Source organism: Schistocerca americana, chromosome 5 (genome assembly GCF_021461395.2).
Source record: "Schistocerca americana isolate TAMUIC-IGC-003095 chromosome 5, iqSchAmer2.1, whole genome shotgun sequence".
Classification (NCBI taxonomy): Eukaryota; Metazoa; Arthropoda; class Insecta; order Orthoptera; family Acrididae; genus Schistocerca; species Schistocerca americana.
Window position 1 is genome coordinate 302,811,316 of NC_060123.1, and position 26,626 is coordinate 302,837,941.

Consider the following 26,626-nt stretch of genomic DNA (forward strand, 5'->3'; position numbering starts at 1 on the left):
ACCAGAAAAAAAACCATGACTGCGTGATGCAGTTTGGCCCAGGTCATATTATTCTTCTGCTTGGCGATTCTAACAATGTTTTAAAGCTGCATTCCTAAGGTCATCCACGAGAACACGAGGAGAGAGTTGGAGCACAGCGAAGAAAGCGCTGAAGGAAATTGCATTACCGCCTCTCCTCAGCAAATCTGTAGTTTTTAACACTAAGATCAATAGTGTGGTTGTTCGAACAGCAATAGCAGTAAACTGATCAAACACTAGCTACAATCGAACAGCAGGTATGAAACACGTCAGTGCCACTGTATAATACAAGTAACTACATAGGACATGAAACCGCGGTATATATCAGCTATAGTTCTGTTCAAAACTGAAACACTTACGATAAAGTCTTTATCACACAATCAGCTTGTTTCTAGTCTCTTTACACGTTTCAGTGAGTTAGTCGTCATCAGAATCTATTGTAAATGGTAAAGAAAAGACGACAGCACAATGTAGTTAAATAAGATTCGAGGCTCACAACAGTTAACGGATCTCAATGTCAACGTTGGAGATCGTAATCCACCGTGACGTTCACAAAGGAGCCGTATTGACATTCCCCTTACGTTATTTGTGGAAATCATGGAACCACACTCGTCCTGAAAGCCTGTCCAGTATTTTAACCATTACGTCACCTGGCCTGGTGAACACAGTCCGAGCTTTCAGAATGAAAAATGCGTATTGTCTCAGATGTCCACCACTCTCAAAAATCTAACTGCAATTTCTTTCACCCTTCCCTCGACCGAAATCTAGCAGTGTACGTAACAAAAATGAAAAGTTTGCCTTACGACTGCAAGTGACAGTATTTCCGCTGCACTCGCAACTAAGTAGGGGGACGCACGACGGAAGCTTGCGCAGGGTAATTCAGTTGGCCCTACCGTTGTCGTTTTATGCAGTCCCACATGACAGAACAATGTTGTCAGTTTTCTCTGGAGACCAAAGCACATTGTCAAATTGTCACAGAATAACTGGTAAAGTATATGAAGACTTTTTCGACCTATTGTACAATTTTTGTTTATGAAAGTACTTCGGCACATTAATACAGCCAGTCATGTATTACTCTTTTCACTTTGTTATGCACCAGAAAGCTGTTGCCTCCAGACTTCCCATTTTGGTATCTCCTGTTAATTTCGTTGTTTCCAATGACGAAAAACACTGTATAAGGCAACGTTTCTGAACCATTTACGAAAGATTAAGTACTATAAACGGAATAAACTTACTGGGACATCCAAAACCTGCATGACTACACCGTTAATTACACAAAGAAAGATTCAATGTCTCCAGTTTTTCTTTATGTATTTCACGGTGTAGTCATGCAGGTTCTGGATGTCCCTCTACGTATATTCCGTTTATAGTAGTTAATCTTTCCTAAACGGTTCTTCACCATCGGAAACAACGAAATAAACAGGAGATACCAAAGTGGGAAATGTGGAGGTGATAGCTTTCCAATATATAACCCAATGAAAAGATTAATACATGACTGACTGCATTAATGTACTAAAGTAGTGTCGTAAACAAAAATTGTACAATAGGTCAAAACATTCTTTGATAGGTATGGCAGAAGTAAGATATATCTTGGTCCAAACATTCCGTGTAATTCGTGGCCAATCATCACTTGTTCTTTTTTTTCAGTATGATTCCGTTTGCTAACAGTCACCCAAAACATTGACAGGGAATTTATATCGATTACGCTGTTGTTGTCTGTCTGGATACTGTCCCTGTACTGCTGTAATGCGGGTTGTATAAAACGATAGCTGTGAGGGTAGCTGAATCACTCTGAATGTCAATGACTCTTGGACGTCGTGGTTGCTAGAGATACAGATCAAGTTGTGACGGAAGACGAACGGAGAAGAAAATCCGTTGTAACTTCCTTAAAAGAACCGTCTCGACATATGCTGATTTAGGGATTGCACGAGAAGGCTAAACAAATGTACAGACAGTATTTGACCCCAGTTCCTCCCAAAAATCAGTCCAGTGTCTTAATCATATCATATTCTTGTTCGATAAGTAGCGGGGTGGTGAATCTTTCACGAACCAACCAGCCGCAGCCACATCTCTACCAACAAGAAGCCACATTTCTCCTGTTCGCCGTAATCTCTTCATCTCCTGCGGACTTACTCCCTGACCCCCCTCCCTCGCCCTCCGCTCCCCCCCTCCCCCCCCTCCCCCTCCCCCCCCCCCATTTCTCACTGTTGTGGATAGTCACCGTCGCGAGTTGACACTCTTGTCCCAGAAGTAGTATTCTGAAGCCCAGCTGTCCAATTTGATATGAAGACCATTACTGCTGTCCTAGCGTAAACCTGTCCTGCCGGTTATAATGTTTGCCAGACGATTGTCTCTGACTGAAAACTGTCGCATAATTAATAAGTATATTTCAAGGACAATGAATATTTTATTATGCCTGACATCACTGGCGATGGTGTGGCGCAGTCGAATAGCGAAATTCTGCATGACCCGCTGAATCAGACGTAGCACGCCAAAATGCACTCACAAACTGTACATATCAGTCAAATATTAGTTAAGGATTACAAATAATAGAGTAAATGAAGTGTAAGGCGCTGGCAATATAGCTAAGAAGGTGTCCAGTGCTGTCTGTGGATGAACGCCAAACAACAAAGCATAAGATATGCAGTACCAATTCCTTACGAATAACTATAAACTATTTTGTTGTGGCTGGCAGACAAGAGTTCGAAGAAACCATTCAGAGGTATTTACTTCCTCTCTCAGTTGGTGATGGTACTAACAAATTTCTATTTTACCATCTTTCTACATTCTTCTTAAAACAGCAAAATTTTATTTACATTTCAACCTCGAGTTATTTGTTTGTTTAAGTATTTTTTCTGTGTCAAATATCGCAGGTAGAACAGAACAAAAAAAGTACAAAAAAGATGACAAACTGTTATAAGCCCTATGTACGACTTGCTCTAAAACATCATGTAACAGGTCCCTAAAATTTGCAATAAATTAATAAATAAATAAATCCTGGTTGTAAAATGGCCATTTACTTGCTACAGGCTACTGTCCGCACGGTTCCACATTCTAGCGTTTTAGTCGGACCCACGATGTGTTTACTGGCCGTCTACAGCTCACGGTAAAAGACAGCGGGGACCGCCGAAACGGGGCTCAGAAGAGCAATGTGGGCTGGCTGTGTAGTTGTGCCCCAGCTGACCAATAGCCCTACCCCACCTCAAAAAAATGGTTCAAATGACTCTGAGCACTATGGCACTTAACATCTGTGGTGATCAGTCCCCTAGAACTTAGAACTACTTAAACATAACTAACCTAAGGACATCACACACATCCATGCCCGAGGCAGGATTCGAACCTGCGACCGTAGCAGTCGCGCGGCTCTGGACTGAGCGCCTAGAACCGCGAGACCACCGCGGCCGGCACCCCACCTCATATCGGCAGGACCACGGAAGTCAGTCCCTGTTACTTATGGAGTTACACTATAGAGATGTCGGCCTGCAGGACCCCCTCACTACATGTGGCCAACAGCTGGCCCCAAACACACTGGCTCAGAGGCGATGTGTACTATTCCACAAGAAAAAAATACCAGTCAGACAAGAGAATGTTAATAGACAGGAAAAGATGGCTTGAACTATACAATCACAGATATCATTTCCGTAATTAGCATCAAGTATTGAGCCATTTAGCTTGTCTCTTTTCATTTACTTATGATAAATGATTCGACTGGATGGGATTTGAGTTGGACAGGCTCTGTCAGTATAAAAGCCTATATGGATTAATGAGATGTCAGTGACGGTATGCAGTGACTTCAATTCCTCTTTTTTTTAACATTCTTTAATTTAACATGGTGCCGGCTATATTTATTACTCTCCGGGTAGGTTTCAGATCTGAGGAGCGCTGCAGATACGGGGCAAGAGTTGCAAGTGACACGGCGAAAGTGGCACCCTGTCGGGAAACGGAATGCAGCCTTCGCAGAACTGTGAGTGAGGGAGCGACACGTATAGCTGCCCGCAAGTTGTCTTGGGGAAAGTCGCGTCAGCTAGCGTCATACTGGCGTCCAAACTACTGTGCAGTTTACTGCATGTATCCAATTTGGCTGGCTGAGCTGAAAGCGTTCCTTAGGTATAACGGATCTGTGCCGGCAGGAGACACTCGGTTGGACCATCTTAAGAAAAGTGTATTCAGCTGATAACATCTAACGTCTCCTGACTTTCCAAAAAAATGTAGCAAATCAATTCTGACATACTACAGGTTCAGAGTTGGTGCCCAGCCTTGAGCACAGTTTTTTTAGCTTTTCCCAGGGCCTGTGATGCGAGGCTACCAGCTGCTTGAGAGGGCACTGATTGGTGAAATTGATGTCACGACAGAAGAACATAACACATAAATAAGTCTTTCAAAAAGGGGTGAGGAAATCGAGATTACCGATTGTTTATCGTTTCGCCTCTTTTTAGCGGGATATTTTATTAAGGAATTAATTCCGTCATTAGTGGGCCGATATAACTTCAAAGAGGTTTGGTTGTCGAGATTTTTGGTGGCAGAGCGATTGTAGCACAGTACTTGATGGCAGCCACAGGTGTCACAGTCCTGCTCGCATCGCACTGACGATAACCGTGAGCATAACTAGCAGCTCCAGCGTGCTAGGAGCATCACGAACTACAAGTTCACATTCATTATCGATTTCTCTTTCCCATGTTCGCCAGCGCATTGCCATTTGCACGGGTTTCTTCAGCTTTCTGTGCAGGTAAGCAGTTACTGTAACTGATGTGCAGGCACGTCTAAATAAATTTCACAAAGTCAGATACATGTTTATTAACTAATTCTAACACCCACTGAGTAACTTTGCCAAGCAATAGTTCACCTTTCTGATTCTCATAGTTAATATTGTAGGCATGAAATCCTCTCGATGTCATGATTTATGGCTCAAATGGCTCTGAGCACTATGGGACTTAACATCTGAGGTCATCAGTCCCCTAGAACTTAGAACTACTTAAACCTAACTAACCTAAGGACATCACACACATCCATGCCCGAGGCAGGATTCGAACCTGCGACCGTAGCGATCGCGCGGTTCCAGACTGTAGCGCCTAGAACCGCTCGGCCACACCGGCCGGCGTCATGATTTATTTAGATGCTTGTCTATTCTAATGATTTTTGGTAATATACTAACGAATTCACTCAGATCATGTCGTCAATTCGAGTAGATGTTGCTTCCCTTATCACATTTGATATTTTTATTGATAAAATTCAAATTCGCTACCTTAAGATTCACTGCTGGGACCACGATCTTTCATAGTGTTAATGAGTCCGTTTCCTACATTTAGTATAACATTGGGTCTCGAAGGTGTGTCGGTATCAAGATTAGTTCTGATTGAGTTAAATACACTTACGCGGGATTATGCAATACAAATCGATCGGTAGAAACATGACTTACGAGTTATGGAAATTTACCTCATGAAATGAAATGTGTCCGGCTTGTAACAGACTGATGGCTCTCATCTTCTAACATACGACTCGCCAAGTAACCACGACGATAAAATCAGAGAAATTAGAGCTCATTCGGTTGCTGATCGACAATCGTTCTTCCCACGTACCACTAGCGAAAGAAGCAGAGAAAGGGGGATGAGATAGTGGTGACGGAAGTACAAGGGGCGTTCAGTAAATAATGCAGCATATTTTTTTTCTGAAAGCCGGTTAGTTTTACTCAGAATTTCAATGCACCATATTATTCCCCACTCTTTTGGCCATAAAACCCTAGTTCTCCAACGTAACCTCCGTTCAATGCGACGGCCTTACGCCACCTTACTGCAAGAGCCTGTATGCCCGCGTGATACCATTCTACTAGTCGACATCGGAGCCAACGTCTTGTTGCATCAATAACGTCACTATCCACCATGTACTGCTTCCTTCATTGGGCCAAACAGATGGAAGTCGTGAGGAGCGAGATCCGGGCTGTAGGGTGGATAAGGAGGAACAGTCCAGTGAAGTTTTGTGAGCTCCTCTACGTTGCACAAACTTTTGTGAGGCATTGTGTTGTCACGGAGACGGAGAATTTCATTTGCATTTTTGTGCCTACGAACATGTTGAAGTCGTTTCTTCAATTTTCGTGAGGGTAGCACAACATCTACGCCTCAGGTTTGATCGTTGGAGCTTGCGGAAGGACATCAAGCAGAACAACCCTTTCGGAGTCTCAGAAGGTCGTCGCCATGACTTCATCAGGTGAGGGTGATACTCTGAACTTCTTCGGAAGAGAGGCAATGTGGCGCCATTCCATGGATTGCCGTTTTGTTTCCGATTCGAAGTGATGAACCCGTGTGTCATCGCCTGTGACGATGTTCGACAAAAAATTGTCACGATCAATCCCATAACTCGCAAGAAGTCGTTGCTCTTTATGGTCTTTTCGTTGCTCTTTATGCTCTTCTATTAGGCGGCGAAGACCCCAGCGGGAACATAGTTTTCGGTTCCCCATCTAGTGGACGAGCAGGTCAGCACTACCAATAGAGACGTCCAACTGATCGCTGAGGTGCTTGGATGTGATTCGTGATCACCTCTAATGAGAGTGACCGCACGTTCCAACACTGCAGTATCCACAACTACGTGCGGCCGGCCGGCACGCAGGAGATCGGACAGGTTTGCGCTACCTCGTGCCGATGAAGACATACGCCTCGCACAACGACTCACCGTGCTTTTGTTCAGAGGCAGGTTTCTCCGTAGATATTCTGAAAATGGCTATGAATATCTACGATGCTCTGGTTTTCCACGAAAAGAAACTCAATGACAGCTCTCTGCGTTACAGACGCCATTTTCAGGGCTAGGTACAGTGCGGCCACCTATCTAGAAAACTATAGGTGCTGAAGTGGGAATACTGGACGGTATCCCACAACATATTCCGCATTTCTTGCAACCGAAACTGGCCGAGAAAAAAAAATTTTGTATTACTTATAGAACGCCACTCGTACATTGCGCCACACACCGTGAGGCAGCTTGCGAAGTACAGATGTACCTGTCGATGTAAATACGTCACATAGCGAAATGACTTATGGCGAGCGCCACGTGGGCGTCGTAACACTTGTGTAGATTGACATTTCTGTGGGGAGACATTTCTGTGGAGCCTGAGGCTCTTGCTGGGATAAGCAGTTATTCGCAGGTATCCTACAGACACACCAAGATTTTGTTCTCTGTTTACCACTGTAGCACAGCAAGCTGTAGTCTACGACCTTTGCCGGCCGCTGTGACCGAGCGGTTCTAGGCACTTCAATCCGGAACCGCGCTGCTGCAATGGTCGCAGGTTCGAACCCTGCCTCGGGCATGGATGTGAGTGATATCGTTAGGTTTAAGTAGTTCTACGTCTAGGGGACTGATGACCTCAGGTGTTAAGTTCCATAGTGATTAGAGTCATTTCTACGACCTGTGTTACTAGGAATTAGTTTTAATGCATGTTGAAAGGTCGATAAAACTGCGACATTCGCTTTTATATGATAATTTACATTGCCTTTGGAGGTTTATGCTGGTTTGTCCATCTACAGATGCAGTGTAGGTAAGAACTGAATGTGACAGTTTGGTTGAGATCTGAAGGCAGCAAATGAGAAAGATAAAAACATGGTTGTCGCAGGCAGGTTGGTCTGTAACTTAGCCCAAGCTCTAGGTTACATTGTGAGCTGGCGGAGCCAATGAAGGTTACGGCAGAATACTACCAGTAGTGTTTGAGCTCCGCAGATACTTCAGCACATTCTCCAAGTGTCATGTGTACCACCTGAACGTCGGCAAGTAACGTTTCCCTTCGCAGCTTCGCGACAACTGGCGCAGCAGTGACCTTGAAGGGGGTAGGACGTCAAACGGGGCGTCTTGGAGCAGGAGAGACACCACAGGACATTTTAATTTCCACTGTCTATACTTTTACGAATAAATTCATAAAACTTTGTCAGCATGACCAGGAAGGATTTAGGATTCACACTCATAGCAATGAAAGTTCAAAAGCACGAAAAAATAATATTTTTTAAATGTGAAATTTCATGATTTTTTTCACTTACTGTTGGCTGCATTTGCTGCTATAGGTACACTTTTCTTCATAAGTAAGAGAGATTCTTCGATGAATTTTGCACAGCTTACAAACCATACTTACAGGTGAATAAAACTCTAGAATTTATTTAATCTATGGAAAAATGAATGGGTTGTTACGTTTTAAACTTCGTGTTTAGAGAAAACTCGAATTTTATAGTTAATGATCTCAATTTTTACCACAGTTTTTAACAGATTCGGGGAATTCTAGAGTTTCATACACCTGTAAGTATGGTTTGTATGCTGTGCAAAATTTATCGAAGAATCTCTCTTACTTATGATGAAAAGTGTACCTACAGCAACAAATGCAGCTAATACCAAGTGAAAAAATGATGAAATTTCACATATTAAAAAAAAATTGTTTTGTTATGTTTTAGAACTTCCTCTGCTATGAGTGTGAATCCTAAATCCTTCCTGGTCATGCTGACAAAGTTTTATGAATTTATTTGTAAAAGTATAGACAGTGTAAATTGAAATGTCCTGTGGTGCCTCTCCTGGTCCAAGTCGAGCCGTTTCACGTCCTACCCCCCTTAAGGCACACAGCATCGAGCTGGTGCGACATGTCGCTCGGAGCAGCGCCGGCGCGGCCGCCAGCAGGTCCCTGTTATCCCCCATCAGCGGCGGGCACTCGTAATCGGCGAGATATCGGCCGCCGTTACCGGCCTAACTGTTGCGGCGGCTGCAGGTAATGATGTTTATCGGGGCGGCATCTGCGTCTTTCTCATTACCGTGTCTCATCATCCTATAAAAGGCCGCGCCGCCCATGTAAGTCGTGCTCAATTACCGAGCCGTAAGCAGCTCCACTACCGGGACGCGGCCTGCTCTCCGCTCATATCATTACGCCGGCCGGTCTGCCTCGCCCGCTATCAGCTAAGTTCTATAATTAATAAATCATTTAGCGAGGTGCGCCTCCGGCGGCTCGTACGTTATGTGCTTATAGCCGCCCCGCCTCGCCGTTTCTGTCCGCCGAATCAGTGAAGCGAAGCGTCGTTTACACTTCTTGTTCGGTGTCGTCTACATCAACTTATCTACATGCGTACTCCTCGAGTCATCGTAGAATATATGGCGCAGGGCACACGGGTTACCAGTCTGATTTCTCCCCTGCCTTGTTCCATTTACATATGGTACAAGAACAGCTGCTGACTGCACTCGAATGTCTGTAACTCTGGCATAATGGTCATTTTGGGAGAAATACAGAGCTTAATTATAAATGTGAAGCGCTCGGAGGACATGGTGGGATGCTAGTGCAACATCGTACATGGACACGCCATCAGCAAGTGTGTAAATGATTAGAGCTGCAATTCTCTCAGACTGGTCGAACGGCCACCGGATTACGTCAGTGTTGCTACCGCACCTGGTTGGGTATATAAGCGGAGGGAAGAACGACAGATGACTGATCGAGAAACTGCGTATTATTGGCTTCTGTTCGGGTTCTTCGGCCGACGTTCATCTAATGATTTTACTGACGTTTCGCCAGCACGAGTGGCTAGCATTGTCAAAGCTTGACCCTCCATTGCTGGTGGTGAACTGAAGCTGAGCTCGCGGCCGCAGACTATATGTACCTGGCGCGCCAACGTCCGAGGGTTGCCAGCACGAGTGGCTAGCATTGTCAAAGCTTCACCCTCCATTGCTGGTGGTGAACTGAAGCCGAGCTCGCGGCCGCAGACTATATGTACCTGGCGCGCCAACGTCCGAGGGTTGCCAGCACGAGTGGCTAGCATTGTCAAAGCTTCACCCTCCATTGCTGGTGGTGAACTGAAGCCGAGCTCGCGGCCGCAGACTATATGTACCTGGCGCGCCAACGTCCGAGGGTTGCCAGCACGAGTGGCTAGCATTGTCAAAGCTTCACCCTCCATTGCTGGTGGTGAACTGAAGCCGAGCTCGCGGCCGCAGACTATATGTACCTGGCGCGCCAACGTCCGAGGGTTGCCAGCACGAGTGGCTAGCATTGTCAAAGCTTCACCCTCCATTGCTGGTGGTGAACTGAAGCCGAGCTCGCGGCCGCAGACTATATGTACCTGGCGCGCCAACGTCCGAGGGTTGCCAGCACGAGTGGCTAGCATTGTCAAAGCTTCACCCTCCATTGCTGGTGGTGAACTGAAGCCGAGCTCGCGGCCGCAGACTATATGTACCTGGCGCGCCAACGTCCGAGGGCTTCTCCGCCGTCATTTCCGGTGCGGTTCTCCTCTTGCTACCTGCGACGGTCGTTCGCTGCAGTACGGGAAGCCAGGATCCGTTTACCTTAAGGCTTTCCTCTTTCTTGTTGAAACTGTTCGTGTGTTTTTGTATTTCTACAGCTTCTCTGAATATGCTCGTGTGATAGTGCTTCTCTACATCCAGAACTTCCGTGTCTGCGAATTTTATTGCGTGCTCTGCCACGACCGATTTCTCCACCTGCCTCAAGCTGCAATGTCGCTTAGGCTCTTTGATCCTGGTGTTAACTGGTCGTCCAGTCATTCCGACATAAACTTTTCCGCGTGTGCATGGCATACGGTATATTCCCGACATTGCAAGTGGGTCCCTTTTCTCCTTCGCCGATCTAAGACACTCTTTGATCTTCCCTGTCGGTTTGAAAATCGTCTTTACGCCATGTTTGCGCAATATACGGCCGATTCTGTCCGTCACTCTGGGAATGTAGGGCAGAAAGGCCGTACCCGACATTTCTCTTTCTGACTGATCACTGTGAAGAAGATGGAGAGACAGGTACTCATGTGAGAAACAACGTTTTCAGAACCTGACAGAGTTTGAAATGGACTCAATTGTAGATCTCCATCCGGCTGGTCTAATCTTACAATATCCGAATTTTTGAGTTATTCGAAAGTGGCACGGTAGTCCGACATTGGACTGCACAGGAATGTGAGGGCAGGTACATTCGTCTTCTGGGTTAAGATTGACGTCGTCTGACCATCACAAATGTGGTCCGCCATATTGTGCACCAAGCACATCATAACCCCTACACGATTGCTCCTGCCATCCAAGAACAGGTAGCGAACTTCCTACAACATTCTGTGTTATCCTGCACCATTGGTCAGAGGCTGGTAGCACCCGAACAAGGGAATTACGGTGAGGGGTAAGCGATGTACAGCTCCCCCCCTCCTCCCCCCCCCCCCTCCCTCAACCCCGCCACCACTCGCCCCAGTCCCCGCCATGGATTCAATACTAGAAGTAAGCATATTCTACACTCCTGGAAATGGAAAAAAGAACACATTGACACCGGTGTGTCAGACCCACCATACTTGCTCCGGACACTGCGAGAGGGCTGTACAAGCAATGATCACACGCACGGCACAGCGGACACACCAGGAAGCGCGGTGTTGGCAGTCGAATGGCGCTAGCTGCGCAGCATTTGTGCACCGCCGCCGTCAGTGTCAGCCAGTTTGCCGTGGCATACGGAGCTCCATCGGAGTCTTTAACACTGGTAGCATGCCGCGACAGCGTGGACGTGAACCGTATGTGCAGTTGACGGACTTTGAGCGAGGGCGTATAGTGGGCATGCGGGAGGCCGGGTGGACGTACCGCCGAATTGCTCAACACGTGGGGCGTGAGGTCTCCACAGTACATCGATGTTGTCGCCAGTGGTCGGCGGAAGGTGCACGTGCCCGTCGACCTGGGACCGGACCGCAGCGACGCACGGATGCACGCCAAGACCGTAGGATCCTACGCAGTGCCGTAGGGGACCGCACCGCCACTTCCCAGCAAATTAGGGACACTGTTGCTCCTGGGGTATCGGCGAGGATCATTCGCAACCGTCTCCATGAAGCTGGGCTGCGGTCCCGCACACCGTTAGGCCGTCTTCCGCTCACGCCCCAACATCGTGCAGCCCGCCTCCACTGGTGTCGCGACAGGCGTGAATGGAGGGACGAATGGAGACGTGTCGTCTTCAGCGATGAGAGTCGCTTCTGCCTTGGTGCCAATGATGGTCGTATGCGTGTTTGGCGCCGTGCAGGTGAGCGCCACAATGAGGACTGCATACGACCGAGGCACACAGGGCCAACACCCGGCATCATGGTGTGGGGAGCGATCTCCTACACTGGCCGTACACCACTGGTGATCGTCGAGGGGACACTGAATAGTGCACGGTACATCCAAACCGTCATCGAACCCATCGTTCTACCATTCCTAGACCGGCAAGGGAACTTGCTGTTCCAACAGGACAATGCACGTCCGCATGTATCCCGTGCCACCCAACGTGCTCTAGAAGGTGTAAGTCAACTACCCTGGCCAGCAAGATCTCCGGATCTGTCCCCCATTGAGCATGTTTGGGACTGGATGAAGCATCGTCTCACGCGGTCTGCACGTCCAGCACGAATGCTGGTCCAACTGAGGCACCAGGTGGAAATGGCATGGCAAGCCGTTCCACAGGACTACATCCAGCATCTCTACGATCGTCTCCATGGGAGAATAGCAGCCTGCATTGCTGCGAAAGGTGGATATACACTGTACTAGTGCCGACATTGTGCATGCTCTGTTGCCTGTGTCTATGTGCCTGTGGTTCTGTCAGTGTGATCATGTGATGTATCTGATCCCAGGAATGTGTCAATAAAGTTTCCCCTTCCTGGGACAATGAATTCACGGTGTTCTTATTTCAATTTCCAGGAGTGTATATAAAGATTTAAAGTCACTTCCCTAGGTCCAGAAAGGTGTTCACTGTTCAGGAACACACATTTTCAATAATATGCCAGTACCCATAAGAAGATTAGATAGTAATAAAATTACCCCCAAAGGCGGAAGAATCAGCAACGGTCAATGGCATGAGGATGTAGAAGGCAATGGAAACCACTGCATTAAAGACACATAATGTGTATCCACAGGATATGTGGCCTCTAATTAAAAAAGTGCATGATGATCTCTCCATTCGATAAGATCTCTCCATTCGCAAAAGATTCTGGAATAGTTCCCCACTCAGATCTCAGATACGGGACTGCCAATGGGGAGGTGACCATGAGAGAACTATCGAATAACCAACGGAAGGATAAGATTCTACGAGTCGGGGCGTGGAATGTTAGAAGCTTGAACATGGTAGGGAAGCTCGAGAACTTGAAAAGGGAAATGCAAAGGCTCACTATAGATATTGTAGCTGTAGGTGAAATGAAATGAAAAGAAGAAGAGGATTTCTGGTTAGAGAAGTACAGGGTAATATCAACAGCAACAGAAAAGGTATAATGGGAGTAGAATTCGTTATGAGTAGGAAATGTGAACAGTTTAGTGATAGGATTGTTCTTATCAGAATCGACAGCAAACAAACACCGACAACGATAGTTCAAGTGTGCATGCCGACGTCGGAGGCTGAAGATGAAGAGATAGAGAAAGTATATGAGGATACTGAAAGGGTAATACAGTATGTAAGGGGGATGAAAATCTAATATTCATGGGGGACTGGAATGCAGCTGTAGGAGAAGGAATAGAACTAACGATTACAGGAGAAGATGGGCTTGGGATAAGGAATGTGATAGGAGAAAGACTAGAGTTCAGAAATAAATAGCGAATACTCTGTTCAAGAATCACAAAACAAGAAAGTATACTTGGAGAAGGCCAGGTGACGCAGGATGATTTCAGTTAGATTACATCATGGTCAGGCAGGGATTTGCATTAACACCACAAAACAGAGGGCTGTGACTGGGGTAGAGTCATGACGGGAAATCACGCATTACTGGTGAATGGCGTCGGATTGCGTTCAGCCATGAATCGCGATTCTGCGCTACCCCGGATAACTATTGTCAGCGAGTGTGGTGGCTACCTGGAGCGAGGTCTCATTCTTCTAACGTTTTGGACACTTATAGCGGCGTTCGTCTTAGCGTCATGTTGTGGGGAGTCATAGCGTATGACTTCAAGTCACAGTCGGCCGTGATGAGTGAACTCTGACATCATAAAGGTACGTCATGGGCATCCTGCGTCCTCTTCTTTTACCTTACGTTTCTATTGGCGTCATTTTTCAATAGGACAATGCTCTTTCGCCCATGGCACGAGTGTCTATACATGTCTGCACCATACTGAAGTATTCTTGTGGCCGGAAAGTCCCCAAGATGTGTCTCCGGTAGAACATGTGAGGGATCAGTGTGGACGTCAAATTCGGTTCCAGTGCCAGTATGCAGGATATGAAGGACTAGTTGCAACAGCTGTGGGCCAGTCTGCCTAAGGAAAACGGCTTTGTGACACCCTCTCCCAGTCGAGTACATGCATCCATGCCAGACGGGGCGCAACGTCATACTGATAAGTGGGCTCATATTGTCAGTATCTTTGCAAATTTGACTTTATTTTGTAATCAGTGAACTAACATTGCATACCCTATGAACCTCTGAAGGTTTTCGTTTTCTACACCTCTTGTGGGTGCTCGACATTTTTTGTGAAGCAATGTATACTGTTGCGCATTGTGTATGTTGTTGTGTATCTTGGTATGCTTTACACCGTGGGCTCTTGGAATTTTTTCCGACAAGGTTCGATGCGATGCTCAAAGCCTGTTTTGGACCGTTTGTCAACGCAGCTTTTCGAGCGTTCACACTAGTGAAACAAACACGTGACCAATGGTATAGATGTATTTCGGAACTTTCCTACCTGCAGCTTAACTGGTCCAAGACCGCATGGATGTATCCAGCCATGAACAGATGAACAGAGGGACGCTCCTTCGTTCCTTGGTCATTCGTTGCTAAGCTAACCTCAGTTCGTGCCCTCCCCTCTTCCGTCCCCCAACCCCCCTCCCTTATCTTCTCCACCTCCAGCCCCAGCTGAGACCCTGGGTACGCTCTTGCAAGACCGACGAATAATACAGTACTTAAGAAATGGTCGAAAGAGCTACCTCTTTTGTGGGCGACTGTCTTAGAATTCTGAAAATAAATCTGAGTGTACCGTCCGCTTTCTCCATGACTAGCAACGCGTAGTCAATCCACCTCAAGCCGCTCTAGACAGAATCCACGAGTCTACAACATGTCTCACCCATTCCGCAGTAACAAATCACCGATCTGGTAGTCAAACGGTAGCAGATATTGTCATCTGTTTTACGCGCATTCAACTACTTTTACAACCCTTCAAAAACCCAGTCAATAATTTATAGGACGACCCACCCGCAACTCTCGCCCCCCAGAACTCTTACTTTACCACATACGACCCTCATATCCAATTGCTAACACACTAAAGTACTTCGAATTAGCCCTTAATCGCTAACAAACATTGAACTGCACGCTTCCGCACCTGCAAATCCAGCGTCTGACCCATAATCTCTTATGCAAATGTAGCATGGATTTCCTCTCTTCCAAATTTCTATCTTGGCCTACAGATCGCAGAATGCCACGTACTCCTCATAGACTTTCGGATCCACTTTCCCTCCCCCACGTGACTCCTCTATCAACTTTTAAAATTTCCCACCATTCTCTTCCATGTTGAACACCTACGAATATCCTAATTACCCACAAACTTGTCACCAACCATCCTATGGTTTCCACCCAGCTTTTCGATGCTATACCGGCACACCCAACTCGACGTCTACAACCTCTACGTCCTCTCCAACGAAACTTTAGTCGGCTCTCCTTATCTGACCATGCAGTCCTCCTGAAAATATATCTACACGCTTTACCAAGTCTATCAGAACCCGGCAACTTCTCGGGACTCATGTCTCCACCATAGCTCCCAACCAACCGTCTAAATTCCCAGTTGTTATTTTATTTGAGCAACTGGTTTCGACGCTCTATTACACCACCTTCAGGCTCACTGAACTACGTGTAGGAAGAATCTCACATCTGGTCCAGTAAAAACAGGGACCAGCATTCAGTGACGTAACCGTAGATTTTTGAAACAGCGACCCTTCGCTCATCATTTTTGCCGACAAGTGATGATCGAAGGGGTCGCTACGTCAAAAATCTGCGGTTACCAGTCACTGAATGCTGACCGCTGTGTTGACTGTACCAGAGGTGCGGGTCTTCTTACACGTCAGTCAGGGGGACTGAAGATGGTGTAATGCAGCTCCGAAACTGGTTGCTCAAATAAAATAATAACTGGAAATTTAGATGGCTGAAAGACGTTTTGATTCGACATGTATACTGAAGAGCCGAAGTTCCGCAACGATCTGTGTAAAGATGGGCTTAGAGAGTCCTAAGGCTTGGTTTCGAGCCTCATCCCTCGTCAACCTCCCAAATATCCAACCACACAAAACACATACTACCCAAAAACCTATCAATCCCATACAACCTTACCTCCTGGCACTCTATGTAGAATGCTACTTCGTTCTTTCACTTGTAAATATTTAACCAATGAAACCAACCCATCTCACCATTTATATTTTATTTTGTGAAAAGATTTCGTTTTTTAATACCACGTAAGAAATTTAATTATATTTTCAATTTTTAAACCCGTTTGGCTGAAGAGCAGCGAACTGTAACGGCTGGCAGCTATCCCTCCTGGCCCTCCCTCCACGCTTTGCTGCTTGAGGCAAGGGGAGTGAAATAACAATAAAAAATTAACTTTTCATATGATTTAGAGGCAGATACCATGTTGACTACTATATAGGAGTTGTTCGATGTCAAGAAAAGTTGATCGATTTCCCGAAAGTTCGACCTTCATGTACATATTGTATGTTTCATAATCATACGAGAAATCGACGTCAGTGGGATAAGTCTATAGTCTCACGACCATTGTGCACACGAACGACCTGTACCTATTTCAAGTCACGTAGCACGTTTCGTTATTGTAACTACCTACGGTACACTGATGCTACTATAGGAAAGCGGTCAGAAACTCTCCATAGCCAATATAGAATCTACCGAGCATCCCATCAGGTCCTGCAGCCTCTCATTGGGGCTGTGTTTTCAGTTCCTAAACACAGCTTTAAGTACTAGGCGGGATTTCTATCGTACTAAATTCATTCACCGCCATGGCTTTGACAATGAACGCCGATAATGTGGACAATCTCCTAGAATAAAACAATTACAAATGGAAATTTACGAGCTCTCCCATTCTGACGCAATTATGCCATTTTCAATGAGGTTACTTAGGTTGGAAATAAGTCGGTCACGTGTCTGGAAAACGAGAAATTGCGGGATAGAATCCCGGACGGACCATGGAAGTTTTCATTCTGCCTTTAATCTAGACTTCACCTCCAGGAGCCGCCAGGGCGTGGTTCGGATTTCACATAAAACTGTAGAGTCCCTTTTCCCGCTTCGATAACTGGGATACGTTAGAGACGTACAAAATCACCGAAATGGCATCCAAATGAAAAACTTACACCAGTCCACTGAACTACACGAAATTATTAGGATGAAAATAGAGCAACAGACAAAACTGTACAACAGCCAAATAAAGGGAAGCCTTACTTCTTACGATGACTGCTAGTTTGTTATCATTCAGACAATTCTTGAGAGATACAGAAAAAATAGCGTTGTTGGCAGTGACAGAATAGCACCCTGTAATACGTATCCAGATCTTTTGACCACCGTGCAACAAAGTTCTGCTCAGAAACGTGTAGCGTCTACCTAATAAGCGGAAGCTTAACGTCGTAGTCCGAATGTCAACAATTTACTCTTTGTCAGTGGAATACAAAAATTCAGAGTTATCAATGACCAAAGCTAAAAATATTAAAAATGCTACATTCTTTTCAGCCGTATTTCCACAGCTTCGTTGATAGTTAAATCACTGTGCCGACAGAATTTTCAATATAGAGCGGGAAAGCGGAGCGAAATTGAGGGAACAATCTTACGTTTATATTGGGAAACTGGTGTTTAAGAAAGCAACCGTTAACGGCATGAAGTTGCAAAAGATAGAGTAAACCATTGCGTTAAGGACACACATGAAAGAGAAAAGGTAAAAGCACGGATATTATATGAACTGGTCCAACCACCCGATCTCTGTGTGGGGTTGATCAGGAAGAGATTGGTAGGCGCGGTTGCTGAGCTTTGCGTCACACGATTCGTAGTTTGGGTAGTCGGAACTCTGAATGTCGTGCGGTAACTGGGAAGTCGGAAAAAATTGGGTAACAATGGAAATTATTAGTTAGCTAAGGGATGACGGGATATGATGAAAGGACAAAGACGTCTGGGGAAAATGTACTTATCGGCACCAGTATGTCTGCTGCACACCGATGTTTGAATGTGAATCAAAGGCTGTGGAAACGCTGTGAAGATAGAAACTGGAAGCGTTTGAAATTATGTGCTACAGGGGAGACGTTAAAGATTAATCGGATAGGCAAAGCAGAGAACGCAGGGCGTTGGACGTAGCCGATATGGCAGGATGAAAAAATTAGCTCAGGTCAGTAACGTAATGTAGAAGGAATAAAGTACGTTATTGCAGAAGAAGGTTTACAAGGGTTTAGAAAACTGGCGTGACCACCCGATGTCGCTACCGAAGTCTGTGAGAAACTATTATCAGACGAAGTGTGCTGACACTCTGATAATTGGTAGTAATTAGTCAAGAGAAAATATGGAAACTTAATGTTAGCGGTACTAATGAAGTACGATTCGGGTCGGTGAGAAATAGGGTGGCCAACATCTGGGGTTGAGTGAAGGAAGTAGGTCCGTAGACTACAAAAGAGACGGAGCACATACGCGGATTGGTGAGTGAAATCGGCGATATCTTTTTCAGAGAAATCAACTCGGAAATTATCTTGCGCTGCGTGTCGCTTAGTGCAAACTCTTCATCTTCGCCAGAACGCTGCCACCGAGCTGCAAAACCGAGAGCTTTTCACTACTAAATTAAAATATTTAGACTAAGATTTGAGCCACGACTCTTTGGAATGACGGTCTGTTAGGCACTGCAGCACTACGCAACGTTTCGAACGGGTATCACAGCAAAGTCCCCTCAATAGCGTGAATCGTTAAGTTGGTTCAAATGGCTCTGAGCACTATGGGACTTAACTTCTGAGGTCATCAGTCCCCTAGAACTTAGAACTACTTAAACCTAACTAACCTAACGACACCACACACATCCATGCCCGAGGCAGGATTCGAACCTGCGACCGTAGCCGTCGCGCGGTTCCAGACTGTAGCGCCTAGAACCGCTCGGCCACCTCGGCCGGCTGAATCGTTAAGTAACTATGAAATGTGAAAGCGAAGGACATGCAGTAACATTTGAAAGATGTGCGAGAAATATCGTTGACAAATTACAGTAATTAAATGGATGGATGTTCCAGCTCGATCGTATTTCGAGACTGTGATACCCTACCAAATACAGGCATGTGCTACAGCGTAACTAGTTTCGGTGTCGTTAGTCGCGCTGAGACGGCACGCCATTGCTGCAGACGGGTGCTTACGGCAGAGGGATGCGCTGGGGACGCAGGGTGGGAGTGGAGAGATTCCACCTTGTCAGTTTGTTCAACCGGCCGCCGGATTTACGACCGCCGCCTGCCGACAGCGCTGGAAAAACGACGACGTGTGGCCGGTCCGCCCGGTCACGGGCCAATGGCGTGGCGCAGTTTTGTAGCTCCTGACAGGCCCGACTCCCCCTCCAGTGCCCCAGCGCCACGCCCCTCCCCTGTTGCGATTGGCCGGCGCGCGCCAACGAGCGCCGGTGTGGGCGTCGGTGCCGGCCGGGAGGGGAGGAGTACCCGGGCCGGTGGTGGGCCGAGAGTCAGTCGCACGCGCACCGCATGCGAGCGATGTTGCTGGAGCACTGCGAGCGGTCCGCGTAGAGAGGAGATGCCGCGCCCCAGCCGGGAGTCGTACGGCGACCAGAAGCCGCCCTACTCGTACATCTCGCTGACGGCGATGGCCATCTGGAGCTCGCCCGAGAAGATGTTGCCGCTGGCGGACATCTACCGCTTCATCACCGACAACTTCCCGTACTACCGGCGCAACACGCAGCGCTGGCAGAACTCGCTGCGGCACAACCTCTCCTTCAACGACTGCTTCGTCAAAGTGCCGCGCCGGCCCGACAGGCCGGGCAAGGGCGCCTACTGGACGCTGCACCCGGACGCGCTGGGCATGTTCGAGAACGGCTCGCTGCTGAGGCGCCGCAAGCGGTTCAAGCTGCTCAAGACGGACAAGGACCGCCTGGAGAACGAGCTGGCCGCGCTCGCCAACATCAACAGGTTCATGTTCGCTCCGCCCCCGCCGCCCCCGCCTCCGGCGCTGCCGCCGCCTCCGCCGCCCCCGACAGTGCCGGAGATCACCTCAGTGGTGCCGAGCCAACCGGCGCCACGGCCGAAACGCGACTTCACCATCGAGAGCCTAATCTCGCCGGACAAGCCCTCGGAGGCGGCTCCGTCGACGGCGGCTGTGGTCGTGCCGCCCCCGGCCGGCGCCCCGGTGACCGCCCCCGCGCCGCGGCTGCAGCCGCTGGTGTACACGCCGGCGCCGTGCTACCTTCACCACCACCATCACCACCACTCGGCGCCGGCCCCGACATCGGCGAGCGCCGCCGCCGCGGCCGCTGCCGCAGCGGCCGCCGCCTACCTGCACCACCCGTGGCTCATGGCCGGGCCCCCGGCCGCCGCCGCTCCCGGCTTCTATCCCGAGGTGCCCGGCGTTTCGCACGCCGGACCCATCTTCAGGTTCAGCCCGACGCTGCGGTCGGTCTGACCCGCGGCGCACGCCGTGGCTGCCGCCCCGGACTGCGTGCTGCCGCGGCGGCTCGACGCCCACGCGATGCCGGTGCTGCCGCCCTCCGTACCGCCGTCGACGTCGTCGTCGTCTTCGTCGTGATGGGAAGCGGTGCACTAGCGCGGGCAACCCGGTGTAAGTTTCTCAAAAGAAATCTCTGTCTCCAGTATTTCTGCCTTCTCTAAATTATACCGCTACATTGCTCATTCCTGCATTAACTCTCTGTTGTCACGGACAAAATTAGCTGTGCTATACGCGCGATGTCTTACGTGAACTTATGTGCACAAAGCTAGTTGAATATTTGTGGTCGAACTAAATGCAATGCGACTAACTGTGAGGAGAAACACGAACAAATATATCGTCCTTTTTCGTGTATACGGTATACTCGGATTTATCACAAATTGCCTGCTTCCAGTCTTGCAAAGATGACTCGTTTAGTGTTGTATTATTAGTTTCGGGCACGTTTCAGTCATCAGGAACAATAGCATATTAAAATCATATTTTTGACGCAATGAAACGCTTTACACTAGTAAACATCGAAATGTTAGGCAAAACATTGTTACTTGATTGCATTATGACTTGTGCTGTGGTGAAATGGTAATTTACCGATAACAAAACGCTTTAGACAACTAAACGTCGAAATCATAAGTAAAAGTAAGAAAAAAATCTTTTTTCACAGCTGTACGACTCTTTCTATCGGATAAGCAATGTATATACATCTAATATTTCGTATGTAATACTAGATTCTGAAATATTTGTGTCAGTTGAGGGAAACAGTGTTATTTGGTCAACATCGTGTCCGCTTGTACTTCGGCGATTGTTACTAAGAATACATTAAAAACTGAAGATTAAACATAGCTGTAAATGTTGAGGAACTGCCAGTAGTTAACAGTACTACCGAGAATACAGCTTTTTGGAAACTGGGATTGACCTCAAAATTTCTATACTCAATCGCCTTGAGTGTCTAATTAAATATTACGTGATTGATGCTGGCAGGCATGAAACATTAAGTACAGCGCTGAACCAGTTGTCACCAAGTGAACGGCAGCAGGCGATTTGTTACAAATCTGAAAATTACGGTGCAGTCATAAACAGCGACGCGGTAACATGATACTGTTTCATGGAATTTCCTACTGTGAATTGAAACCACAACATTCCGTTAATTTTGTGTTGTCGGACATCCACGAACCGCCTGTAAACACGATGCGCAGCCGGCGGTCTCCCGCTGATTTTGTCCGAGGCACCAGAGGGCGTGGGGAATGGAGCGCAGACCGCCCCTGTCAAATCCCACCGACCCACCGGGTTGCCCGAGCTACAAGTAAGTGTCTGACAGTTGTCATGGAAACTGCTAGCGGATGTCTGGTGAACTGTGCCCTGGTGTGCTCGACTCGTTCTGCCGTAGAAACTGTATTATCTCAAGTAGCGTTACCCGGTATTAAGTGTAGCTGTGAGTTTGTCCCAAATTTAGGCCTAGCTCTCCATGTGACACAACTTTATGTCCCCCCAACCTTGCTAGGCATCGCTCTAAGTACTGAACTGTATCCTTACTCTCACTGCTGAGACAATGTATTTTCAATATGAAGTATAAACTCCTGGACGCGTTTCTTCTAATTCCAAGCCAGAGACATGTTGTTTACGTCGCGGTTTCCAGCAGTTAATTTCGGAAAGGATCAATTTCTTTCCTAGTACAAAAATTGATTCATGTAAACAGAAATACAGCAGAGAGACTGTTTCTCCTACAGACGAGAAAAAAGAATTAAAAAAGAACGTTAAATATTTGTAGCTATTAAGCATGTTGACTGTGATCTATGTCTTATTTATGTTTAGTATTAATATAATAAACGAAATTATTATACTGAAATGACTCAAGTGTTAGCGTTCCTTTTTTTAATGAAATTGTTATTGTGCCCATTCCTCACAAATGCAAAGAATTTTGTTATTAAGGAAGTATGCATCCTGCCAATGATAATAGTACAATTACAACACAGTAAATGGCAACGAAAATTATGACTTTAATCATCCCTAAAGAAAGTCTCATCATAGAAATTTTGGAGAACATCACCAGTTATCTAGAAGTAGGTCTTAAGAACATTCTTAACTGTTCTTTTTCCCTAGATAAAACTCAAATTTTATTGCCTCACGTTATATCCTAATTTTTCGTAAAGTATAAATATTTCCCAGTACGACTTATGTAGCTTCGTACTTCAGCCAGTCGACATTTCAGTGACATCAGTTACGAAAAGCGACTGAGAACAGAGTGAGAAACCTAGCATTACAAACGATCCACTTACTTTTCTTATTGTATTTGGGTGAATGAAATGTGTCCATATTCCCGTATTTTCTATAATGGAGATTATTTACCAATGGACGTCCAACTGATTTTTTTTTAAATGAACGCACCTCTATTTGACTGTACTGTTGTTTATTTAATTACGACCCAAGTTTCGGCCTTTTGATGGCATGCTCAGCAACATCAAATACTGTTTACTGATTTGCCTTGCTAGGCGTTTGAGGGTGTGTTTAAATATCAACGGTTAAAGAAATCGCTTGAAAATTGCATAAAAGGGTGGAACCTGGGTCGTAATTAAATAAACAACAATAAAGTCAAATGACGGTGTGTTCATTTAAAAATTATTTGTACGACTGTTGCACAGCAACCTCAAAAGTCGAAACAATTGTTTATAAGAGTCATACTTGATAATGTAGAATTTAACAATAGTACAAAATATTTTATTAAGCTGGATAACAAGTTCACATACTATTCATGCGATCATTTGGTCTCATGTTACAATCTTGCAAAATACGAAGACTACTTTTACACAGTTAGTAATAAAAAATCTGTTTCTTCAATGCGCTGCAAATTGAGATAAGTTTGTGTTAAAAAAAAAAATTAATCCCTCGTAGACATCACAGTGAAGTTGCCTTCGATTTGACTATATTTGTATAATTTCAATCGTGAATACCCACACTGAAAGATAAATTAATAAGCTTCCATTGTCAGAACAAATAAATAAAATACTAAATGACGTCACTTAAAAATACTTTTTTAAAATCAGCAAACATATTTCTCTCTCGCAGGGCAGAGGCATATTAATAACCGTTGGTTTCATTTTATTCCTAGCTGCGTAGTACAATCAATGATGTTGCAAGTCCATGTAGCGACAGATTGTAAGAGGAAGGTTCCGTGCTGAGTGGTATAACGGGAGGAAAAATATACCGCACTGAAAATGACTGATTTACTATTCATATTAGCATGTTCTCAAGATAAGCAAATTCTGAGCCAAAGAATGCTGCTTGTTAATTCATCAGAAATTTAGAACAAAGGTCAACCCACTGAAATATGTCGAATGTTCTAATAGGTTCTTGGCAAACATAGAAAAAAAGAATTAACATGATGTAAGTTAAGAGGTGTAAGACCTCTAGGCTCTGGGTGAGATTGGGAACAAAATCGTTCGGAGCAACTGCAGAATCTCGTAACATTACAAGAATATTAGCAGGATAAAGCTAATTTTTCGTGGTGGCGTCCTCCCAATTGCTTGGACACGTTTTATGTGTTATAACACCTGATTAGACACGTTTCACATCACGATTTAGCTAAAAAAGTGATCCATATATTTATGAGAGATCACCGCTATGGTTTTCGTCAGTTTCTGCTTGTTTTGTAGTACAGTCCAATGAAATGGAAATTTCTGTCATCCAATATTTATTGAAGTTTCCATCGTTATTCTACTCACGATTTAGCTAAAAAAGTGATCCATATATTTATGAGAGATCACCGCTATGGTTTTCGTCAGATTCTGCTTGTTTTGTAGTACAGTCCATTGAAATGGAAATTTCTGTCCCCCAATATTTATTGAAGTTTCCATCGTTATACTACTCATAACTCATTGCACGTAAGTTCCAGTTCTGAATTCTGATGAAATATTAACATGCACACGGTCACCCTCAAAGTCATCGGAAATAAGTCGGGGCGCCACAAAAAAATAACTGCGGGAATTTAGTAAACACACTGTACTTAAAAATAGCGACATAGACACGTCAAAATAAAAAATAATTATTCCATTTTAAAAAGAAACGTAAACCTACGATTACCCTGGAGATTGGTCTGAATACCGCATGTTATTAAGGCCCATAACACACAGTCAAAGTTCTTCGAAAAATCTTTTATAAAAACTAGGACCATAATCTAACTTTCATAAAAGATACAATGAAAGCAATGCGCTGCACCGTCAAAGATTTTATAAAACCTCTTTTGTAAAAGACACTTGACGGACATCTCCTACAGTCCAGTATGAGCCTAAGCACGGTTCTGTTGGTGGTGGTACGCCGTAGCCATCCTCTGATCTCTGAACTGAGTTATGGAGCCAGTTATAGGCGCACGACTATAGCTCAAGGTGAACCCCGAACCTCGATACAATTTATTACATTTAATTTTATCTACTCTGAGTAAGAATACTTTGTTGGGAGCATATTTAAAAAATTAGTGTAATTATGAAATTCGTCATTCAGTTCGTAGATACACAGATTCACAGAAATAAAAAATACCTGCCTTCCACCTAATTATTGACAAGCCTCTCATATTTTTCATTGTTTAAACTCTTCTGGTTAGAATTATCAAACTTGGGCGAGGAATGCAAAATAAAGTTAAGACAAATATTGCTTTACAGTGCTCCATTTTCCTCACACTGGGAGGGCGTAATTTCTATATAGAGAATATCCTTTTCACCTCAGATACGTCAAATTAACTTCTACCTTTCTAAATATTATTGTTCACTGCTCTATGACTATTCGTAAATAAAAATCTATAAATTAATTTTTCTTTGGACAGAACCACACATAGCCACTTTCACACTAATTTTTCCATCAACAGGATAGCTAATTATATCAACAGCATCATAAATACTCTGTAAGCCACTATGGAAGGTGCGTTGCACCAATATTATCACTTGGGTGTTAAGCCTATTGACTGTCTACATTCATGATCCTTACCTTCTTCTCACGATCACTACACGAGGAACTATAAGTTGGTGGTAGAATAGTGGTCGCACAGTTATCTTCGTGTGCAGTTCTCTAAATTTACCCAATAGGGCTTCGCGACATTTATGTCGTCTTTCTTCCAGGGATCCCCACCTAAGTTCTCCGAGCATTTCCATTTTGCCTTAATTCAGGTTCGTGTACTATTTATACTGGACGGATGTTGTAGAGTAATACCTTTCTAAATAGCTCCGGCACGTCCACACAGAAGAAAAAGGAAAGAGCTAAAAAGTGCCTCAAGGAAATAGTCTCCTAACGCTCACTAATTTGAAATTTTTGTTGTATTTTGAATTTTCATTGTATCTCACCACTTCTGGCGGTCTTGAAGCATATCGTACTTCCTGTGAGCCGCATAACTGAAAATGCAAAACAGCGTAAATTATTATTTGAATAGAAAGGCAGTCGCTTGCTGAAGACGACGCAGCAAAAATGCTGTTTTGCGCAAAGAGATGTTAGCTGTCCATAACACTTAGCGATTGTGGTATTCCTATTAGGTGTACTCTGTGTTAAGTTGCAGGTCCAGGTGACTGTTCTGTGTCTTACAGGGGATCCAAGAATACTCGTTAAATAATTTCAGTGAAGTCTGAATGTTGGCCACTTGCCAATCTTTGGTAAGACTCGAAAAAAAGCCCGATATGGACGAGACAACCACCCACCTTAGCTTCCGCATTATATGATTTACGAGATCAATATGTTTCACAAGCTACGACATAGTCGCGAAGAGAACAATGATCCGAAAAGTGATGAACGAATTTCGTTTAATAGAAAACAGATCTTAAGATAGTCATCGTTGACCGAAACTGGTAGTCTAACGACCTAACAACTTTGTGATCATAGACGGAAATAAAGGAAATTATTTATAAATCAATACGTAATCTGAATGAGACGATAGCAGTTTGACAGTTAGTGGTCAGGTTCACTTCACAAGTGTGGCTGTACTCTGAACTCAGGAGTGGTGACGAGTTTTTAACCAAGTCTCGAATGCGACGCAATGCTATTTGTTGAATGAAATAAAC

General features: G+C 45.4%; 1 protein-coding gene across 1 annotated transcript; it reads left to right on the forward strand.

Annotated features, from left to right (window-relative positions):
• The first annotated feature begins 19,622 nt into the window (after positions 1-19,622).
• Positions 19,623-22,412, forward strand: LOC124616330 (fork head domain-containing protein FD4-like). Its single transcript, XM_047144636.1, has one exon. It carries the CDS (start codon positions 19,674-19,676, stop codon positions 20,553-20,555), a length of 882 nt encoding a protein of 293 aa, XP_047000592.1. The 5' UTR covers positions 19,623-19,673; the 3' UTR covers positions 20,556-22,412.
• Positions 22,413-26,626: the final 4,214 nt, after the last annotated feature.

Excerpts from the sequence above, each read along its gene's own strand:
- LOC124616330 (XM_047144636.1), top strand. The coding sequence starts at position 19,674 with ATGCCGCGCCCCAGCCGGGAGTCGTACGGCGACCAGAAGCCGCCCTAC.